Source organism: Rattus norvegicus, chromosome 5 (assembly GCF_036323735.1).
Source record: "Rattus norvegicus strain BN/NHsdMcwi chromosome 5, GRCr8, whole genome shotgun sequence".
Lineage (NCBI taxonomy): Eukaryota > Metazoa > Chordata > Mammalia > Rodentia > Muridae > Rattus > Rattus norvegicus.
In genome coordinates this window covers 152,844,493-152,863,570 of record NC_086023.1, presented here as the reverse complement: position 1 = coordinate 152,863,570, position 19,078 = coordinate 152,844,493, and the positions used below count along the sequence as shown (strand labels likewise).

Below are 19,078 nucleotides of genomic sequence, written 5' to 3'. Positions count from 1 at the left end.
ATGTGGGTGCTAGGAACTGAAACCAGGTCCTCTGCAAAAGGAGAAGCTTCTCTTAAGCCCTGAGCCATCCTTCCCTAAGCTGCCTCCCTTTGAAAGGCAGCTGACAACAGAGTTAACGAGCTTATTTTACCAGTTTAAAAACTCCATCTCCAGCCGTCTGTTTTAAGAACTTAACTTACTTTGTATGTATACATACACGTGCAAATACTTGGCGACTGGAGGTCAGTGGGCTATTACAGTGTCTGTCCTCCTCTTCCTTTGGTTCTGGGAGATTGAGCTTGAGTCACCAGGCAGAGCAAGTACTTTTACAGTGTCTTTCTTTTTTCTAAAAAGATGTATTTTGAATTATGTGTAGGTGTGTGTCTGCGTGTGGTTATGTGCATGTGAGTGCAGAGGCCTCCAGATCCCTTGGATCTGCAGTAACCTGCAGTTGTTAGCCACCTGATGGTGCTGGGAGCCAATGTCCTAGAGAGACACTAATGCTTTACCTGCTAAGCCATCTCTGCCTGCCGTACTGTGGTGGTGGTAGTGGTGGTGTTGTTGTTGTTATTGTTGTTGTTGTTGTTTTTGTTGTTTATGTAATTTATTTATCCTTTTGCCAGTATTCAAACAAACAGATAGTCATAAAGCATTCAAAGGTCTTCTAAAGCAGACAGGCATCTGTTTTACTTCAGTTCCTTTTTAGAAATCAGGATATTGGGAATTGTGGTGGTTAGAATATAGTGGTATAAAAAATATATGTATCAAAACTGTTGTTTGAGGGAGCTGGAGAGATGGCTCAGTGCTTAAGAGCATTTGCTGCTCTTCCATAAGACTGGAGTTTAGGTCCCAGCACCCACATCAGGGGCTCACAACTGCCAGTAACTCGTCTGCCACACTTTGTAATGAAACTTTTAGTAACAACTCAGACAGAGGAACCATAAAAGGACAGTTCCCATAATCCCATTCCTAGATAAAGCCATTACTAGTGTCATAATAAGATATACCTAACCTTACCCAAAGTGGAGGCCTGATGCACAAGAACAGAGTTTTTCTGCCTTGTTGGTTTGTTGCCTGAGCTTGCTTTTCAACTCTGCTTTGTATAGAACTTGGGTTTCTATTTTTCCTTGTTGCTGCTAGTTTAACTAGGGCCTCACTTGGCCTGATTGTGTGCTCCACCTTGGAAGTGCACTCCTAGCCCTGGGAAAAGCTGTTGAGTTAATGTTCTTTATAGACAACCGGACAAACTAGAAAATGGGAAAATCCCCAGTAAGCTCCTTCAAGTTACATCTTCACAGGTAGCATTTTAGACCCATACTTTTAACAACAGAACAACTGCAATACCATTCTCTGGGATCGTTATCGAGGGATCAGAACTTGAGCGTGCAAAGTTGCTGGTGCGGCTGGTGGACAGGACAGACAATGTGGTGAAATTCCAGGCATCACACTCTTCAGATTGATCCTTCTGCTTCAGGAAGAAGTGATGTCGGTGCTCCCTTAGGGAGAGAGACCAGTTTCTTCCACTGGAGTTTGGCGAACAGCATGTCTCAGTAGTGCGCACTAAGCGATGTAGCAGTCACGGTATTTTGAAGATTGTGTAAGATTCCCTTTCAGCCAGTTTTTAATCTCACACTTAAGGTAGGGTTTCTTTTTTTCAGGTTCTCAGGAATTCTTCTGCCAAAGGTGAATTCTGCAGGTACACGTAATTGCAACAGAACTTAACCACAGATTTTGCTGCAGAATTCGAGAGGCCCCTACTTCTAAGTTTATGTAGCTAAATGAATTTCAAATCTTGCACATATTTTTTAGTGAAACTTAAAAGCTGCTAGACATCACTCTGAATGAACAATACTCTCTCCCTCTCACTGTCTCTGTCTCTCACCCTCAAAGTTGTGCAAACTCCATAACCCCAGTATTCCCTTCTGGAAGGGGCTGCTTGGTTACTGGATTATAGCATTCATAGCTCAAACACAATCAGGAGTTATGTGTTTTACTCTCAGAGATAGCTGTTTCCTGTCCTAGGTTATGGTTTTGTTTCCAATATTTTTGAAGTAATTTATGTACTTAGCTACATAAACTCAAAAGTTGGATTAAAAGAACTAGCTGTGTTTCTGTGCATATTGTACATACTGTGAAGTCACTCTTCAAAGGGACGCAGGTAGTGAAGTGAGTGCTTTTTCCACAGAAGGAGACGTTCTTCCGCATCGCTGTCTGGAAGTAGCTCGTCGTCCTCTTCATCTCGTTCCCGGTCACCGCCAAAGAAGCCTCCCAAGAGGACATCCAGCCCTCCTCGGAAAACTCGTAGGTTATCACCTTCGGCAAGTCCTCCGAGGCGAAGGCACCGGCCGTCATCTCCAGCAACTCCGCCACCCAAAACTCGCCATTCCCCAACTCCCCAGCAGTCAAACCGTGCAAGAAAAAGTCGTGTGTCTGTGTCTCCAGGAAGAACCTCGGGTAAAGGTACAAACACAACGCACTTTGTTCCCTTTGGCATCTGGGTGAGCCCACTTGTACCTACCTTCCACCAGAATAGGCTGGGCAGTACTTTCTATGTGACACTGAATGGGCTTGGCTGAAATGGGACAATATGTAAAGATGCTTTTTTTCCTCATTGTCCTCTATGCACAGGTGGCACAGATCATAGCTCGGTTGAGGCTGTTTGAGTGGGGTAACAAATTGAAGCGTGTGTTCTTACTGTAAAGGTTCGTTTTATTGAGACCGATCAGTTAACTATTTTCCACCCTCCCTCCCCACACCTCTGCTTAAGGCTTTTGTTTAATATCTTATTTGCAGACTTTGTGTCTGTTGTTATTTTTGGTCACAGTTATGCTCCCAGGGGAAGGACATGGTGTCCCCTTCAAGGTTGATTTGCTTTATTTCTTTGATTGATTTATGGATTTACAATCTAAGATGATGTCCCTACTCTGTTCAGTAGATTGGTTTCTGAAGAACTGGAGGCCTGTGGTTGTGCCAGCCAAAGTAGAGTGTGTATTAGTCAGTGTGGAAACTGGTTTGCTGGGGTTTGCTTTATTTAGCACTAAGCACACGTGAAGAAAAGGGAGAGGATCCATTCCGGTGGTGCCTTTGGTGCTAGGGCTGGAGAAATAGGGGCAGCCTGAAAGGTGAGTGGAGGGGGGGTGAGAGGGTTGGGGTTTTCGAGAGTGGTGTTCTGAGCCCACTGACTGCCCAAAGTGCCTGGATAACAAGGGAGCACCACAAGGCCTAGTCAAGCTGTGCGTTCCACCTGTTCCACCGAGGGATAGCTGTGGGAAGAGAACCTGCTAAAAATGGCAAACCATAAAAACTAAAGTACAGATCATTACTTAATTTTAACATCAAGTTCATTCAGTAACCAAATGTGTGATATTTAACTATTTTTTAGCATGCGTTGTATTAATTTTATATAAAAATGAGCACATTTCAGCCTCTCTTTGAGTCCATCACCATGTCCTAATCTAGTACTCATTGCTCTCGCTCACTTGTCTTTCCTATGACATTTACACGCATAAACATTTCTTGTGTTTAGAGCTAGAAAGCTCTCTGAAGAAAAAAACTGTTCAGAGTTCCCACAATTATTTTGGAAAATACATTTTTTTTTTCATTTAGATTATATAGAAGTTATTTTATTCTACCTGAACTGAAGGAGTTAACTATTAAAATATGGCCATTGTTGGAACTTATTAGTTACCGACTTATGAGCCTGCACAGGTGCCAGGCTCCTGCTCTGATGTGGGCCTTGCACACGTGTCATAGATAACTGCATTCAGGAGACACGGTTGTGGGCAGCGGGACCTGTTGTGTGTTCTTGTAGGCTTGAGGCAAGGAGCAGCCTCTTTAACCAGACAGTTACACTGTGGGCAGTTTAGTCTGTTTTATGTCCACTGAAGCTCTAAATAGGTTTGAGCTCTGTGGATGTGACCGTAGTGTTGAGATTTGACAGCTACAGAAGACCACAGTAGTCAGGTTCTTTGATCGAGTGACTTAGCCACAGTTAGTAAGAGTTTAAGTGTCCATTCCTGTTACTGCGCAGTGAGAATTGCTGAGTTGCTGCTCCACTGAGGGATGTCTCTGGTGACTAGGGAGGAAGATGGAGGGTGGAATGAGGAAGTTGTTTGGCTTCTCCACTAGGTACTGTGATCAGAAATGCCCACGTTGGGGTCTCTGGGTACTTAGGGCAGGGGCACTCCTATAGTGTGGAGTTCCTGAGGAGATGTTAGCTGGCCATCTTAGGATCTGTTGTTGATAATGGGCTAATGAACTAGGAGTAAGGAGAGAAGAGCAGTGGGATTTGGTGGTCAGTCATTGAGCACAGTTCACAGTCCCTTCTGAGGGTGTTTTGAAGCAACTTTGAATCAGTCATGATCTGAGTACTGCATGAACTTGTTCTGAGTCAAGTGTCCTGCCACAGCTTGTCCCTTTTAAATCAGCTAAATTGTGCTCTGTGAATGCTTCATGTATTTTCCTATGTGACAAGTTATCTTTTGGGCAATCTGAGATTAATAATTAATAGGACTGTTGAAATGTTTTAAGATTCTGGTTTTAGAGTTGGTCTCGGATTTCTGACTTCATGCTAGAATGATTTGTTCTTTGAATTATTAAAACACTATTAACATAACAGTAAAAGGAAAAATCTCATTTAGAAAAATACAGAAAATGTTACTTGTAGTAATGCTTTTATCTCAAGGGTTAAAGGATAAAGCGTATGCTGTAAATAGTACTAAAGACTTACTGAGACATTGAGTCAGGATGAACTTTCCCATGTGTTTATTCACACTTTTTTAACAAAATATGTAATGTTGGCTCCATGTGACAGTGCACCCCACCCCTGTCCCCCTGAAACAGTTTCTCTGTGTAGCCCTGGCTGTGCTGGAACTCTGTAGACCCGGCTGGCTTTAGAGCTCCTCCTGCCTCTCTCTGCCTCTCTCTGCCTCTGCCTCCACCTCCCAAGTACTGGGATTATAAAGGTGCTCCACCACCATCCGCTGAGGGCGCAGTTCTTTTTTTTTTTCATTCCAGTATTACATAGCCAGTTTGAGGCCAGATCTTGTCTCGATATATAAAAGCAGTGTTACAGTTTAGTTATTTTATTCCGTAACTAACATGCACCAATTTATCCTGTAGGGATAACCACTACATTTTCTTACAGCCAAACAAGCCACTTTGGTCCTTTGAGATAGTAACTTTGGTGGGGGGTGTGGGGGCTTTTGTTTGGTTTCAATTTGTGTCTATAAAGTCTTTATGTAATCTAGACTGGCAGTCCTGTCAGTAATGTGTTCTGTGGTAGGGAATATATACACACTATGCAGGTGTCTACAGGCCAGAAGATGCATCCACTCTGGAGCTGCAGTTAAACGTGGCTGAGCTACTCATGCAGGTACCGCAAACCAAATTACATCCTCTGTAAGAGCAGCAAATGCTCTTGACCACTGCACTGAGCATCACTCCAGCCGCTGTTACTTTATGAATTTTAGAATGTCAGGTGTTCAACACTCTGTGCCCAATTCAGTAGTTTGTCCAAATAACTACTAGTTGGGGTTGTCAAGTACAAGAATGTAACTCAGGGACACAGGGCTTGCCGGGAAGTTACAATAGTGATTTCCTCTTTGAGTACTCTAGCAGAGAGTGTTAGATCCAGTTCTCATGGCTATGTCCTGGTGTCTGTGACAGGATTTATAGTATTAAATAAGTCATAACTATTCTAATCAGTTTATCAAAATTCATTTAGTATATAAAACAACTAAGCCTTAAGGGTTTGTTTCTTTGATGGGCCTTTTCAAGTGGCCTTTGAAGTCAATCCATGGTAAAAGTAATGATTATATTTTTATATACTTGGTTGTATTCAAGATTTATTTTACGCTCATGAGGGTTTTTCTGCATATCTGTGAGAGTACCACATATGTACCTGGTGTCCACAGTTCAGAAGACCCCAGATCCATCCCCTGGAAGTGGATTAAAGCTAATTATAAGCTGCTGTGTGGATGGTCGGAACCAAATCCGGGTGCTCTTAACTATGGCTGAGCCATCTGAACAGCCCCATGGGTGCTCCTAAGAGGAGAGAATGGTCGTGAGATCAGTGTCCTGAACACAGAGTCTTGGGTTCCTAGTCCCAGTTTGCTCAGTTGTCTCTGTGTTTCTCAATGTGGTGATGTAATTTTACTTAAAGCTTCCAAAGAACTCTTCTAAAAGGGGGTATGAGAATGAATAGAATCTTATTTTAGCAACAGTGTTTATTAGTATACATATCTGGGTTTGGTGGTTCATGTGTGTAATCCTGGTTCTCTGGAGTTTGAGGCAGAAGGATCACTGTGAACTTGAGGCCAACCAGGACTAGGTAATGAGACCTGATTCAAAACAAAACCCAGGTATATATGTCCCAGGAAGTTTTCAAAAGACATACCATAATTTTCCAGTTGATATGAGGTCCTTGTGTGGTTCATTCTCTCACCAGAGTGATTCTACTTTAGAAAACCAATTTCCCTCGTGGGAACTTAAATCTGGTCTGGCTGTCTTATGCTGTACGGGCAGCCCCAACCCCTTCCTTTCTCTTGGGCTTTAGGGAGAGCCCCTTCTTCACTCTTAGTCTTTAACATCTTCTGGGTATGGTGAAGGTTTTGTGTGGCTAAGGAGCCTTTGGCCTCTTGGTTAGATAGCCAAATACTCTTTCCTAGACCAAGTAACTTTTCCTGCGTGAGTTTTAGTCTTTAAAGTAGAGCAGGTGTAGGTAGGTTCATTAAGGAAAATTAAGAATGGAGACTCCTGCAGTGGGGGGGGCCTTGAAGGAAGAGCACCCTGGTCCATCTTGGTTTCCTTTTTCCTGCCAGACAAGCTCTGGCACTGAATGTACGTACGTACATACGTACGTACGTACGTGTGTGTGTGTGTGTGTGTGTGTGTGTGTGTGTGTGTGTGTGTGTTTGCCTTTGCCTTTGCCTTTGCCTTTGCCTTTGCCTTTGCCTTTGCCTTTTGTTTGGTTTGGAACAGCATCCCAACCCCACCTTTGCTCCACTGAAGGAGACTTCCGAGAGTCTCCTGTAGTTCTCTTGGGAAAGGCTGGAGATTTGGAACTGGTTGCCCAAGGTTTTTAAGTTATTACCATTATTTTATGTGAATGAGTTGTGCATGTTTGCAAATATGCATGTTCCCACGTCTGGTATGCATGTGTCCATCAAGGCAAAGACATTTTTTTAATGTACAAGTGGGGGTTGGGCCTATGGAGTTGGTTGCAAGTGCCCCTGGAAACCAGAGGCACAAGATCCCCTGGAACAGGAGTCACCTGTGTTTGTGAGCCACCAGTGTGGGTGGTGGGGGCCACACTCATCTTTTACAAGAGCAGAGTTCAATCTTGACCACTGAGCCAAGGCCTCCAGTCCCTAGAGAGCAACATAATTGTTTTTGTTTTTAAAACAGTTTTTGAGAGTTGATGATTCTCTTCTACCTTGTTGAGGCAGGGTCTCCCTACTCTCTGCTGCTGTGTGTATTCAGGCTAGGTGGGCCACAAACTTGCAGGTTGGTTCCGCATCCTCACCTCCCACTGCGCTTGGGGTCCTGGGTTACAAGTGTGTGCCTCCAGCTGATTTTACTGTGTGGGCCGTGAGCAGTCAGTGCGGGGTTCTCGCTAGCCCTGTAGGACTAGTTTTTGAGGCTTTCTGTGTTAAATTTTTCATGTGAAGAGTCTGACCCATTCTTGTACTATTAAAACATTGTTCTTTTTATTGTGTGAGGTTTTTTTTCTATATTTTTTAGTGACAAAACATAAAGGCACTGAGAAAAGAGAGTCACCTTCTCCAGCACCCAAGCCTAGAAAAGTGGAGCTGTCTGAGTCTGGTAAGTTGTATTGACTTTCTGGAGATGGTTTTTATCTTTCCTTCCATATGTGACTATTCCCTGGGGTTGGAGATTCATTGTACAGGACACCACAGTAGGGAAGAGCTGAAAGTGACATCACATAGACTTTCTGAGATTCCCAGCTCCAGCCTTTAACTGTGCTCTGTTTGGTCTAAACCTCATTCTTTTTCTTCAGTGTTTAGACATAATTTGGGGTCTTGACAGCTAGCTGGAGTGTTTGCAGAATTGATGTCTCCTAGACTGACCTGTGGTAGTGTAGCCGAGTGCCTGTTGTGTTGTACTGCACTACGTTTCCTGTGTCTAACTAAGAAGCACTTTCCAAACATACCCATCTTTCAGAGGAAGACAAAGGCAGCAAAATGGCTGCAGCTGATTCTGTGCAGCAGAGGCGACAATATAGACGACAGAACCAGCAGTCTTCATCTGGTATGGACAACAAGCAAATACTTTGTACTCTCAGACTTGTGATAACCGTAGCACTGGGAAGCTAGGGCAGGGGAGTTCCTGTAGAGTGTGAGGCCAGTGAAGGCTACATAGTGAGAGTCCCCAGAAGAGCGAACAGGAAGACTCCTACGATGCTGTCCTTCAGAAGGTGAAGGCAGGAGGGCGAAGTCCAGTTACTCTTGGCTGTGTGGTAAATTTGAGACCAGCCTGGACTACATGAGACCCTGGTGTTCCCCCCACCCCCTTTAAAATTTTATGCATATTTGTGTTTTACTTGCATGCATTGTTCCCACCATGTTTATATCTGGCCCCCACAAAGAAACCAGAAGACAGGGCATCAGATCCAGTGAGAACATGGATGGTGGACACTGTGAGCCACCACGTGGGGGATGGGGATCAAACCGAAGCAGCCAACTCTCTTAACTGCTGAGGGTCTGAGTGTTTGCCTTCATGGATTGTGTTTGCGCTATAGGTCTCAGTTGAGCACTAGGCATCTCTTGTTTTAAGCCTTTAAGTTTTGCTTTTAAATTATTCTATTGTTAGGTAGGTAATAAATCCGGTTAGGAATGTGGCTCTGGTAGAGTATAGCTTACTATGTACAAAACTCTGAGCTTTATTCTCAACATTGTTAAATATAAGGTAATTGGACCCAAGTGGTGGTAGCACACACCTTTTATCCTACCACTCTGGAGACAAAGGCAGGTGGATCTCTCGAGTTTGAGCCCAGCCTGGTCTACAGAGTGAGTTCCAGGACAGCCAGGGCTACACAGAGAAACCCTGTCTCAGAGACAAACCAAACAAAAGGTAATTGATCTAGAGTACAATAGGAAAACAGAATGAAATTGGAAGACTAATTTATTCCTAGTATGAGTCTACTAGGCAGTTCTGCAATTCTGTTCTATATCAGGAGTCTGTAGTTTAGAAGACCATACTAGTTTTTATGACTCTCTTTCATTTATTGTGGCTTGTGGCTATTTGGTTTTTATTTTTGTTTGACCTCACTCTGTAGTTGTGGCTGGCTTGGAACTCACTATAGTTCTGATTGTTAGATTAAAAAGAAAGGATGGGGGTAGGGCTCTTGCCTAGCAAGCTCAAGGCCCTGGGTTTGGTCCTCAGCTCCGAAAAAAACAAACAAACAAACAAGAAAGAAAGGAAGGGGGGTTGGGGATTTAGCTCAGTGGTAGAGCGCTTGCCTAGGAAGCGCAAGGCCCTGGGTTCGGTCCCCAGCTCCGAAAAAAAGGAAAAAAAAAAGGAAGGAAGGAAGGGTGGGCTGGGGAGGTGGCTCAGTGGTTAAGAGCACTGACTGCTCTTCCAGAGGTCCTGAGTTCAATTCCCAGCAATCACATGGTGGCTCACAACCATCTGTAATGGGATCCGATGTGTCTGAAGACAGCGACAGTGTACTCACATAGAGTAAATAAGTAAAGAGCGGGGGGAGCAGAAGCCTAATGTCTTAAGCCAGAGGCTCTGTTCTTGTGTTACTTATTTGGGTTTTATGTGTTTGGTTTTGGGTTTTAAGAAAGGATTCCGTGTAACCTAGGCTTGCCTTTAACTTGCTGTTTAGGCAAAAACGACCTTATACTTGTGGTTTTTTTACTCCACCCCCTAATGTTGAGAGTCCAGCTTTGCACCACTGTACTCAGTTTATGCAGTACTGGGGATGGATTCCCAGAGTCTCCTATGTGCTAAGGCAAGCTCTCTCCTAGCAGCCACACCCTGTCCCTCACTCAGCTATAGTTGTAATTACAGTAGCCTGGGTTTTTTTTTTTTTTTTTTTTTTTTTTTTTTTGGGTTCTTTTTTTCGGAGCTGGGGACCGAACCCAGAGCCTTGCGCTTCCTAGACAAGCACTCTACCACTGAGCTAAATCCCCAACCCCACAGTAGCAGTTTTATTTTCTATTTCAAGTGGCATATTGGTGATTTGTTGTTCTTTTGCTACTAGTGTGTGACCCCGGGCCTTCTCATGCTGGGCATGTGCTTTACCGCTAGTTACAACATCAGCCCTTAGGTTCTTTAGAAGCTTTACTTTATTAATTGAGAAAAAATTCACTAGAGTTTTGTTGTGATGCTGAGGCTGATGTTGAACTTGAGATTCTCCTTCCTCCACATCCCTGTCCTCAGATGTGCGCGTGCACCTACAAGCCTGATTCATTTACGTCCCTAGATTCCTTTCCTAAGAGAGCCATACAGGTCTCAGGACTCTTGAGATATACTAGTCTTAGGTTTGCTAGTTTTCTGCTGGTTGTGAGCTGTTGACTGTCACTAATTGTACTGATTAGATTGTCCTAATGGTACTGAGAATTGAACTCATGGCTTCATGCCATACTAGGTAAATGCCTTGTCATTGAGTCTTAACTTCTAAGTAACATTTTCTCCAGTGCTGGGTATAGAACCCAGGACCTTGAGCATGCAGTGTAAAGTGTACAGGGGGCTGGGAGTGAGGGAGAGTGAGAGAGAGTGAGTGTGTGTGTGTGTGTGTGTGTGTGTGTGTGTGTGTGTGTGTGTGTGTGTGAGAGAGAGAGAGAGAGAGAGAGAGAGAGAGTGTGTGTGTGTGTGTGTGTGTGTGTGTGTGTGTGTGTGTGTGATATTTTGTTGTTGTTCTTTGCTCTGTGATTACAGACTCTGGCTCCTCTTCCACCTCAGAAGATGAGCGGCCCAAGAGATCCCATGTGAAGAATGGTGAGGTAGGCAGGCGGCGGAGACATTCTCCTTCTCGGAGTGCCTCTCCATCACCTCGAAAGCGCCAAAAAGAGACTTCCCCTCGGTAACAGTCTTCATTAATGGTTTTGACTGATCTGTGGTTGGGTTGAAACTGTAATTTATAGCTTGGGCCCCAAAATTACTTTAGAATTGGGTAGATTTTTGGTGTCAGAACTTATAGGCAATGGTTGGTTTGGGCTCTTTTGGTTAGTTTGGCTTTTCTTGCTGTTGGTAGTTAACATTAAAACCAGACAAGTTTTGAGTGATTGCCTTATTTATGCATGAATAGAGCAATTAAATTGTAGCATTAATTCCAGACTTTTTGAAGCTTTAAAAAGTGCTTCCACAAGAAGGATTTAATTTGCATGAGTGGAATTCTTGACATTTGTTTTTCTCCACTGCTCTCAGGATGCAGATGGGAAAGCGATGGCAGTCGCCAGTGACTAAAAGGTTGGTTAGACACTGTGTTTGCAAATTAGGGTTCCATACCAAGTTTACCTAGTTCCCCGCTCACGGACACATTATGTCTGGAGGAAGCCTTAAGTTGCTTTGGTGTGTGTGTTTTTGTTTTTACCACGCCAGATAAATGGTGCAAGATCTGTGTGAGGAGTTGGCTTTAGATTATTTTTTAATCTGGGAATTCTGGGTCTTTAGACTCAGTAGGGAGTGACTTATTTAAAGTCATCATTGTATTTTTATTTGTCATGGATATGTGTGATTCCACATGTGCCACCGTGTACCTGTTGGAGGTCAGAGGACACTTGCAGGAACTGGTTCACTGTTCACCGTGTGGATCCTGGGAGTCGAACTCTTCCTTTCTTCAGGCTCAGTGGCAATCTGCTTAGCTTATCTTATCAACCCTGGCTTTCTCCCTCTACCCCCATTTGTTGAATTTTGGTTTTGAGACAGGGTTTTTATGTGTAGCCCTTGCTGTCCTGGAAATTGCTATGTAGATCAGACTGACTTCAAACACAGATCCACCTACCTCTGTCTTCCAGGTACTGGGATTAAAGGTATGCGCCGTAGTCGCCTGACTCAGTGTCAGACATTAGAGAGGATAAAATTTAAGTATAATTTTGAGTGTTTATGTAAATGTTAATATGAAGTACTAATCACACATCACCAGCAAACCTAAATCAAATCCGGTTGGAGATTGAATGTGGTAGTGGGTTCTGAAGAGTGTGGTAAGCTTTAGAAACTGAGCTGGGCTTACAGTGTCAGCGCTGGCTGGACAAGGAGCCAAGGACCGTTTGCATTGACTCCTTTCTCCTTTGTCAATGGTGACAAACTGGCTTAACTGTCATTTAAGTCTTTTGTGAGGTTGCTTCTAGTTTGTTAATATGTGGCACTTGGTATGTGGCTTGTGTCGGAGGTTTATTGTAGAACTCAGAATTGTCGTATTTGGTTCTTGAATGTCCTTTTAACCACATTACTCCCAGAGTGGCTCTAGTACTTGAGACAAGTTTGTGGTTTGTCTTTAGGGCATTGGTGGGTGTAATGCCCAGTCGGTTTTCAGTGATGGGACTTATCTTTCTTAGCGATAAGAGTGTGAAGGTTGGAGATAGAGCAGTCACCTAGTGTGTGCAGTCCCTCTGGGCTTCCCTCAGTCTCTGTGCTGTGGAGGAGGGGCCGCTCTAAGCCAGGGCTTCCAGATTGGTGTCTTAAGTAGTTTGGTGTCTGTTACATCAAAGTGTTTCTCATGAAGAATCAAAGTCAATTGAAAAACCTTTTCAAAACACAGCTTGGCTGAACTTAGCCCTCAAGTGGTTCACAAAAATCTCGGCTAAGTTTCCCAACTGATTATTATTTGTGTCCCAACTAAAATAAATGTTCTAGTGTCAGTTTTTTTATTTTCTTTTCCTCCCTCTGTTGGGTGGTTTATGTCATAACCAAATGTGTGTTTTTGCCTGAAGCTAACATCACAAAGCTGTCTTTTACTCATACCAAAAGCAAAACATAAATAAGTTTATGCTCTGGGTTAGTTAACCACTGGAAATATGCTTCCTGGAGGGATTTAAATTATGAATGTCACCGACTGAGGATAATTCTAATTTCTTGTTTAGTAGTAGAAGGAGGAGAAGTCCTTCCCCACCTCCTGCCAGAAGACGACGATCTCCTTCTCCAGCCCCTCCTCCCCCTCCTCCCCCACCTCCTCGGCGGCGCAGATCTCCCACCCCACCACCACGACGAAGGTACTGTGTCCAATTGACTCATGGTAACTCTGGGTCTTTGTGATAGAAGTTGCTTTGTGAGAGACATTGCATTGTGTGTCGTAAAGCGTCACATAAGTGTGAGCTCCTTTATGGGTCACAGAACTCTGTAGAAACAGAAAATAGGTCAGGGCAGCAGTGATGCTAACCTCTGATCCCAGCACTCAGAAGGCAGAGGCAGGCAGGTCTTTGCATTCAAGTCCACCCTGATCTACAAAGGGAGTTCAAGGAAGGACAGCCAGGGCTACACAAAAAAACCCTGCAGAGATTTGCCGGGAGGAGGGAATATGAGAATGAATGAATGAATGAATGAATGAATGAGAGAGAGAGAATGAATAGGAGCCAAGAGTATTATGCTCAGAATCTAAACTCTTGAAGGGCTGAGGCAGGGAAATTTTGACTTGAGGTCAGCCTGGGTATAGAGAAGCTAAACCTTGCCCAACAAACAAACAAGGGGAGAAGAAAATAGATGGATATCCAGGGTGAGGGAGTGAGAAATGTCAGCTCTTTAGTACAAGAGTCTTTGGAAACCATCTAAGTGCACGTTGGCCATTGCACTGAGCTGTTGCAATGTGCGCAGCTCCAAAGCCTCGATGATCAATGCTCCTGCTGGTCATGTAGAACCCTAGTCTGACAGGTGCTGGGAGTCCCAAATCAAAAGGATAATCCATGAAGGAAGAGGTTAGAGCCCTTCAGAAAATGACATCATGTGGTGCTGTGTGTGTCAGCACACCAACATAATCTTGGCTCTTAGGAGGCAGAGGCAGAAAGATCAGCCCTGGTCTGGAACCAGCCTAAATTTGTTTGTGTGTGTGGTTGATGGCAAGCACTCACTGTAGAATGATCCTTTGTTTCCGTTAGTGGGGTATTATCTTTTCCTAGGCAGCAGTTGTTCTCCTTTAATAAAATTTTAGTGAATATAGCAGACAGACCTCAGATTTGAGGCTGAGCTACTTCCGAGCTATTGGGATTACAAATTGGATCCACTGTGCCTAGCCAGAATTATTAAATAACTATCCAGTTCTGTTTTACCACTTTGCCTGAAGATTGGCTTATTATAAACCTAGATCTGAACAGGAATTTTTGTTGAAAATCCAAGCACGAATTGTGCAGTTTTCCTAAATGTTGTATTACTTGGTAATTTTTATAGAACATAACAGGATTTTGTCACCTTGAACAGAAAAGCTGGCTCGAGCTTTTAGAAATACCTTTGCGGGGCTGGGGATTTAGCTCAGTGGTAGAGCGCTTGCCTGGCAAGCGCAAGGCCCTGGGTTCGGTCCCCAGCTCCGAAAAAAAAAGAAATACCTTTGCCTGGCAGTGAATTTACACTAAAAATGGTCCTTTGAGACAGAAGACTTGGCAGTCTGTTGAAAGCTTTTCACTAAAAAACTAGGATGCTAGTTCAAAGGAGACAACAGTGCCATTGCATGCAACCTTCTTAGTTTGTTTATTGTAGAGTGCTTTGTCTACATATCTGTGTGTGCGCTGTGTACCTGGTGACCATGAAAGCCAGAAAATGGCATTGGATCCCCCTTAAATTTGAATTCACAAGGTTTTGTGAGCTACCACATGGATGAGTGCTCAGCACCAAGCCAGGCCCTGTGCAAGGTCAGCAAGTGCTCTCTGGAGGTGAGCCTTGTCCAAGCAATGGCAGCACAGATGCTCAACTGCAGGCAGGCAGACCTCTCTGAGTTTGAGGACAGCCTTGTCTACAGAGCAAGTTCCATGACAGCCAGGACTACACAGAGAAACTCTTGTCTGAAAAACACCAAAGTGGGGGGTGCAGGGTGGGGGCCATCTCTCCAGCTCCTGTCACAGTAGAACTCAAGTCTGCTTTGCCTGATTGCCTGGTTTGCTTTAACCAATTGCCTGGCAACACAGTTACCACACACAGTGTGAAGTTCTCTTGTGAAACACTACTTTGTTTTATATAATTGTATACATTTTCTTGGTTTGATGAATTTTAATTGTTTCTGAAATTTTCAACTTTCTCCATTAAATACAACACAGTATCCTCTTGTCACTCATGGTGGAGTGTGTATTACTTTGAAATATATCTCCTACAGCATAGTTATGGCTAGTTACTCTTTAGTTAATTTTCCTGATTCTGGATTGACTAGCAAGATGGCTCAGTGGGTGAAAGTGCTTGCCATCAAACTGTAGTGCTCTAAGTGTGATCCCATAATCCTAAAGGTGGGTGGGGAGAATTGCTGCCACTAACCCAACCAGCCCTAACATGCATGATGTGGGTGTGCACAAACAACAGCAGCAGCAGCAATAGCAACAACGGTTTTAATATTTTGGATACTGTCCATTTCATCTTTATTGCTGTGTTGTTTTTTTTCTAGGACCCCTTCTCCTCCCCCACGCCGCCGCTCACCGTCTCCAAGAAGATACTCTCCTCCCATCCAGAGGAGATACTCTCCTTCCCCACCTCCAAAGAGGAGAACTGCCTCGCCCCCACCCCCACCCAAGCGAAGGGCATCGCCATCTCCTCCACCAAAGCGCCGGGTTTCCCACTCTCCACCTCCTAAACAAAGAAGCCCCCCAGTCACCAAGAGACGCTCACCCTCCTTATCTTCAAAGCATAGGAAAGGGTCTTCCCCAGGCCGCTCCACTCGGGAGGCCCGGTCACCACAACCAAACAAAAGGCACTCGCCCTCACCACGACCTCGGGCGCCTCAGACCTCAAGCCCTCCCCCTGTTCGAAGAGGAGCTTCAGCGTCTCCCCAAGGAAGGCAGTCCCCGTCTCCGAGTACTAGGCCTATTAGGAGAGTCTCCAGGACTCCGGAACCCAAAAAGATAAAAAAGTAAAAATGCCCACTGCTTTCTTTCCTTAGGATACGTAGTTGTCTAGCATGTAGAATCCTTTCTCTCACTGAACAGTTAAGAAGTAATGGGGAAGCCAGTGATAGCACACACTTCTAATCCTAGCACTGGGGGAAGAGAGCACAGCTACAGAGAAACAAATTCCAGAGGGCTCTGCTTGGTTCTTAGCATCAGGTATTTGAGAGATGTGTCTGAGTCTCCAGTGAAATGAGCTTATTTTTTTTCTCTTTATTATTTTATGTAAATGGGTATTTTGTCTGTATCTGTACACTTCTTGTGGGCAGTTCACAGAGGCCAAAAGCAGGTATCAGATCCCTTGAAATTATAGTTAACTGTGAGCTGTGTTGGTGCTAGAAAATGAACCCCAGTTCCAAGTCATTTCTCCAGCCCCAGACAAGCACATGAGTATGTATGCTTTAGGAAACTAAGGAGCTGATGTCACTAGTGTCCTGCAGGGTGAACCGTTAGGAAAATGGTAGCGTTGTAGGCGTGAATGACCCTGTAAAGACTTGGGTGATTGAAGTGTGTGTCCTTTCGATGTCTTCTTAACTGTGCCTTTTCCCCCCTTTTGTCTAGGGCTGCCTCACCAAGCCCTCAGTCCGTAAGAAGGGTTTCATCTTCCCGCTCTGTCTCTGGATCTCCTGAGCCAACAGCTAAAAAGCCTCCAGCACCCCCCTCTCCTGTGCAGTCTCAGTCACCCTCCACAAACTGGTCACCTGCAGCACCAGCCAAGAAGGCTAAAAGCCCAACACCAAGCCCGTCCCCTGCCAGGGTATGTACCTGCTTGGTTTTGGACAGCTTATAAATTAGTCGGATGAGAGTGGTAGTGGGTATTTAACAGTCCCAGGTCTCCGGGCAGACGCAGGATCAGGAGTAAGAGGCGAGCCTCAGTCTTGGTCTTGTGACTATACCTCATAAAACCAGTTAGTGCATGAAATTTTTTAAAACCCGATGTTTTGGCATATGCCTTTAATCCCAGGCATTCTGAAGACAGAGGCGGAAGCAGACTGGTGTCTTAGTTCAAGGCTACCCTGGGCTGCACAGTCTCAAAAACAATGCTGTTACAAATTAGATTCAGTTCAAATAATGTATATAAATATAGTGTAAAGACAGTAGTGTATGGTGGTTCAGTTAAAATCCCCCCATCCCCATCCTTTCCCCAAGACAGGATTTCTCTGTAGCTCTGGTTGTCTAGGAATTCCATAGATCATACGGTCATTGCCTTTGCCTCTAAGGTGCTGGGACTAAAGGCATGCACCGCCACCCCTGCCAGTTAAATCTTTGAACCTTGTAGTGTGAACGTGGTAAGTGTTCAGTAGGAACTGTACTTCAATGGGGATTTGATTCTCTCTTCTAGGCAATTGAACAATAAAAACTCCTGCTGAGGGGTTGGGGATTTAGCTCAGTGGTAGCAAGGCCCTGGGTTCAGTCCCCAGCTCTGAAAAAAAGAAAAAAGAAAGGGAAAAAAACAAAAAAAAAAAACAAAAAAAAAACCTCCTGCTGATATTTAATGAATGGCATGAGCCAGTCAGTGCTATTAACAGCTGGCTTTTGTATTAGGTGATTTTGCCTGGCTGTAGGTCAGTTTGTTTGGAGCGTGTTTGTAGCAGTTTGACTAACCCATGGTGTTTAGTAGATGCAAAGATAGGTCTGGTTATCTTACTTAGACGTGGGCGTAACTTACAGGGCCTGTGGAGGTGCTTTCCCATTGTAATGGAATGTCTGAGCTAGTAAGATGATCAGTTAATTCAGGCACCTGCCTCCAAGTCCGAAAACCTGAATTCAGTCCCTGGGATGCACACGGTAGATTGGAAGGACTAACTCCTATAAGAGGAACATCTCTGTAGAGTAAGACAAATCACTCCCACCCTTAAAATGTGCACGGTTTGTCCTGGCAATGTTTGGGCTCCTGGCACTTTAAATTAAATTGGGTGTTAGCTGAGTGTTGTGAGAGGTTTATAATTGTTCCTCATTGACTGTTCATGTTCAGGAGCTGGAAGGCAACTTGTGTTAGCTCATGACCCCAGCTGTTGGCACCCCATTCAACAGCCTGTAGCTGGAAACTTGGCTGAGAGTTAGTAAGGAAGCTGTAGGAGTCAGTCAGCATTGAGTCTCTTCAACTGATTGTGGGCGGATCCTGGCTTTAGTGAGTCTGTCTCACTTCTCTGAGGATGCCCTTGGTGTGGCATTGTCTCTGCAGTCCTGCAAAAAATGCATTTGTTAAGATTTCCTCCAGCCGGGGTTAGGGATTTAGCTCAAGCGCAAGGCCCTGGGTTCGGTCCCCAGCTCCAAAAAAAAGAAAAAAAAAAAGATTCCCTCCAGCCAAAAACAAAGATTTTAATCCGCTCGATTACTTCGCTGTTTCTGGGTTTCTAGAATTCTGATCAAGAAGGAGGTGGAAAGAAGAAGAAGAAGAAGAAGGACAAGAAACATAAGAAGGATAAGAAACACAAGAAGCACAAAAAACACAAGAAGGAGAAGGCTGTGGCCGTAGCCACCCCAGCTCCTGCTGCCCCTGCAGCTGTCTCTGCTGCCGCCACTCCATCAGCCCAGGAAGAGCCTGCGGCAGCACCAGAGCCCAGGAAGGTATTCACACGCCTCTGCCTACCGTGTGAGAAGTGGTTGTGCTTTCTAGCCACTTCCTGTTTCTCTGTAGTATTTTGATGTTTCTTGGTGGCCTGCCAGAATCAAGAAGAGTACAAATTTTGGGTTCGAAAGGGCTTAATGCTGGAATGCTTCAACTTTTTAAAACTACCTTTAAGGGACGGAGCACAGGCCCTTTGCTGTGGGCTGGACATGTATACTACCACTTCACATAACAGACAAAGGTGGGGACATCCCCAAGTAACTGATCACAGCAGGATCTGTGTGTGCTCAGCCATCAGTATGCACTTGATGTCTGTCTGTCTGTCTCTTATCTCATGTTTTTATTGCACTTTATAAAGTCAGGGCAATTTGTAGAGTTGATTCCTTAGGATGGGACACAAGTCATCAGGTTGGGGGCAAGCTCCCTAAGCTGTCTTGCCTGGAGCTCCGTTTCAGGTAGGCTGCTGGCCCATGGCTGGACCAGC

The 19,078-nt window shown here is 44.5% G+C and overlaps 1 protein-coding gene across 19 annotated transcripts in view; it reads left to right on the top strand.

Moving 5' to 3' along the window:
- The window catches only part of Srrm1 (serine and arginine repetitive matrix 1), a 32,388-nt gene that overhangs the window by 11,984 nt on the left and 1,326 nt on the right, over window positions 1-19,078 (top strand). For 6 of the 19 annotated variants that reach the window (XM_006239182.5, XM_017593406.3, XM_063287770.1 and 3 more), the window contains 9 exons: window positions 2,165-2,439; window positions 7,723-7,803; window positions 8,164-8,250; window positions 10,888-11,032; window positions 11,377-11,418; window positions 13,032-13,160; window positions 15,527-15,988; window positions 16,584-16,779; window positions 18,384-18,593. In XM_006239182.5, coding sequence (XP_006239244.1) covers window positions 2,165-2,439; window positions 7,723-7,803; window positions 8,164-8,250; window positions 10,888-11,032; window positions 11,377-11,418; window positions 13,032-13,160; window positions 15,527-15,988; window positions 16,584-16,779; window positions 18,384-18,593 — 1,627 coding nt within the window. Of the gene's footprint in view, window positions 1-1,637; window positions 1,676-2,164; window positions 2,440-7,722; window positions 7,804-8,163; window positions 8,251-10,887; window positions 11,033-11,376; window positions 11,419-13,031; window positions 13,161-15,526; window positions 15,989-16,583; window positions 16,780-18,383; window positions 18,594-19,078 lie in introns of those variants that run through there. The other 13 variants (XM_039110052.2, NM_001107986.2, XM_063287772.1 and 10 more) reach the window with 8 other exon arrangements.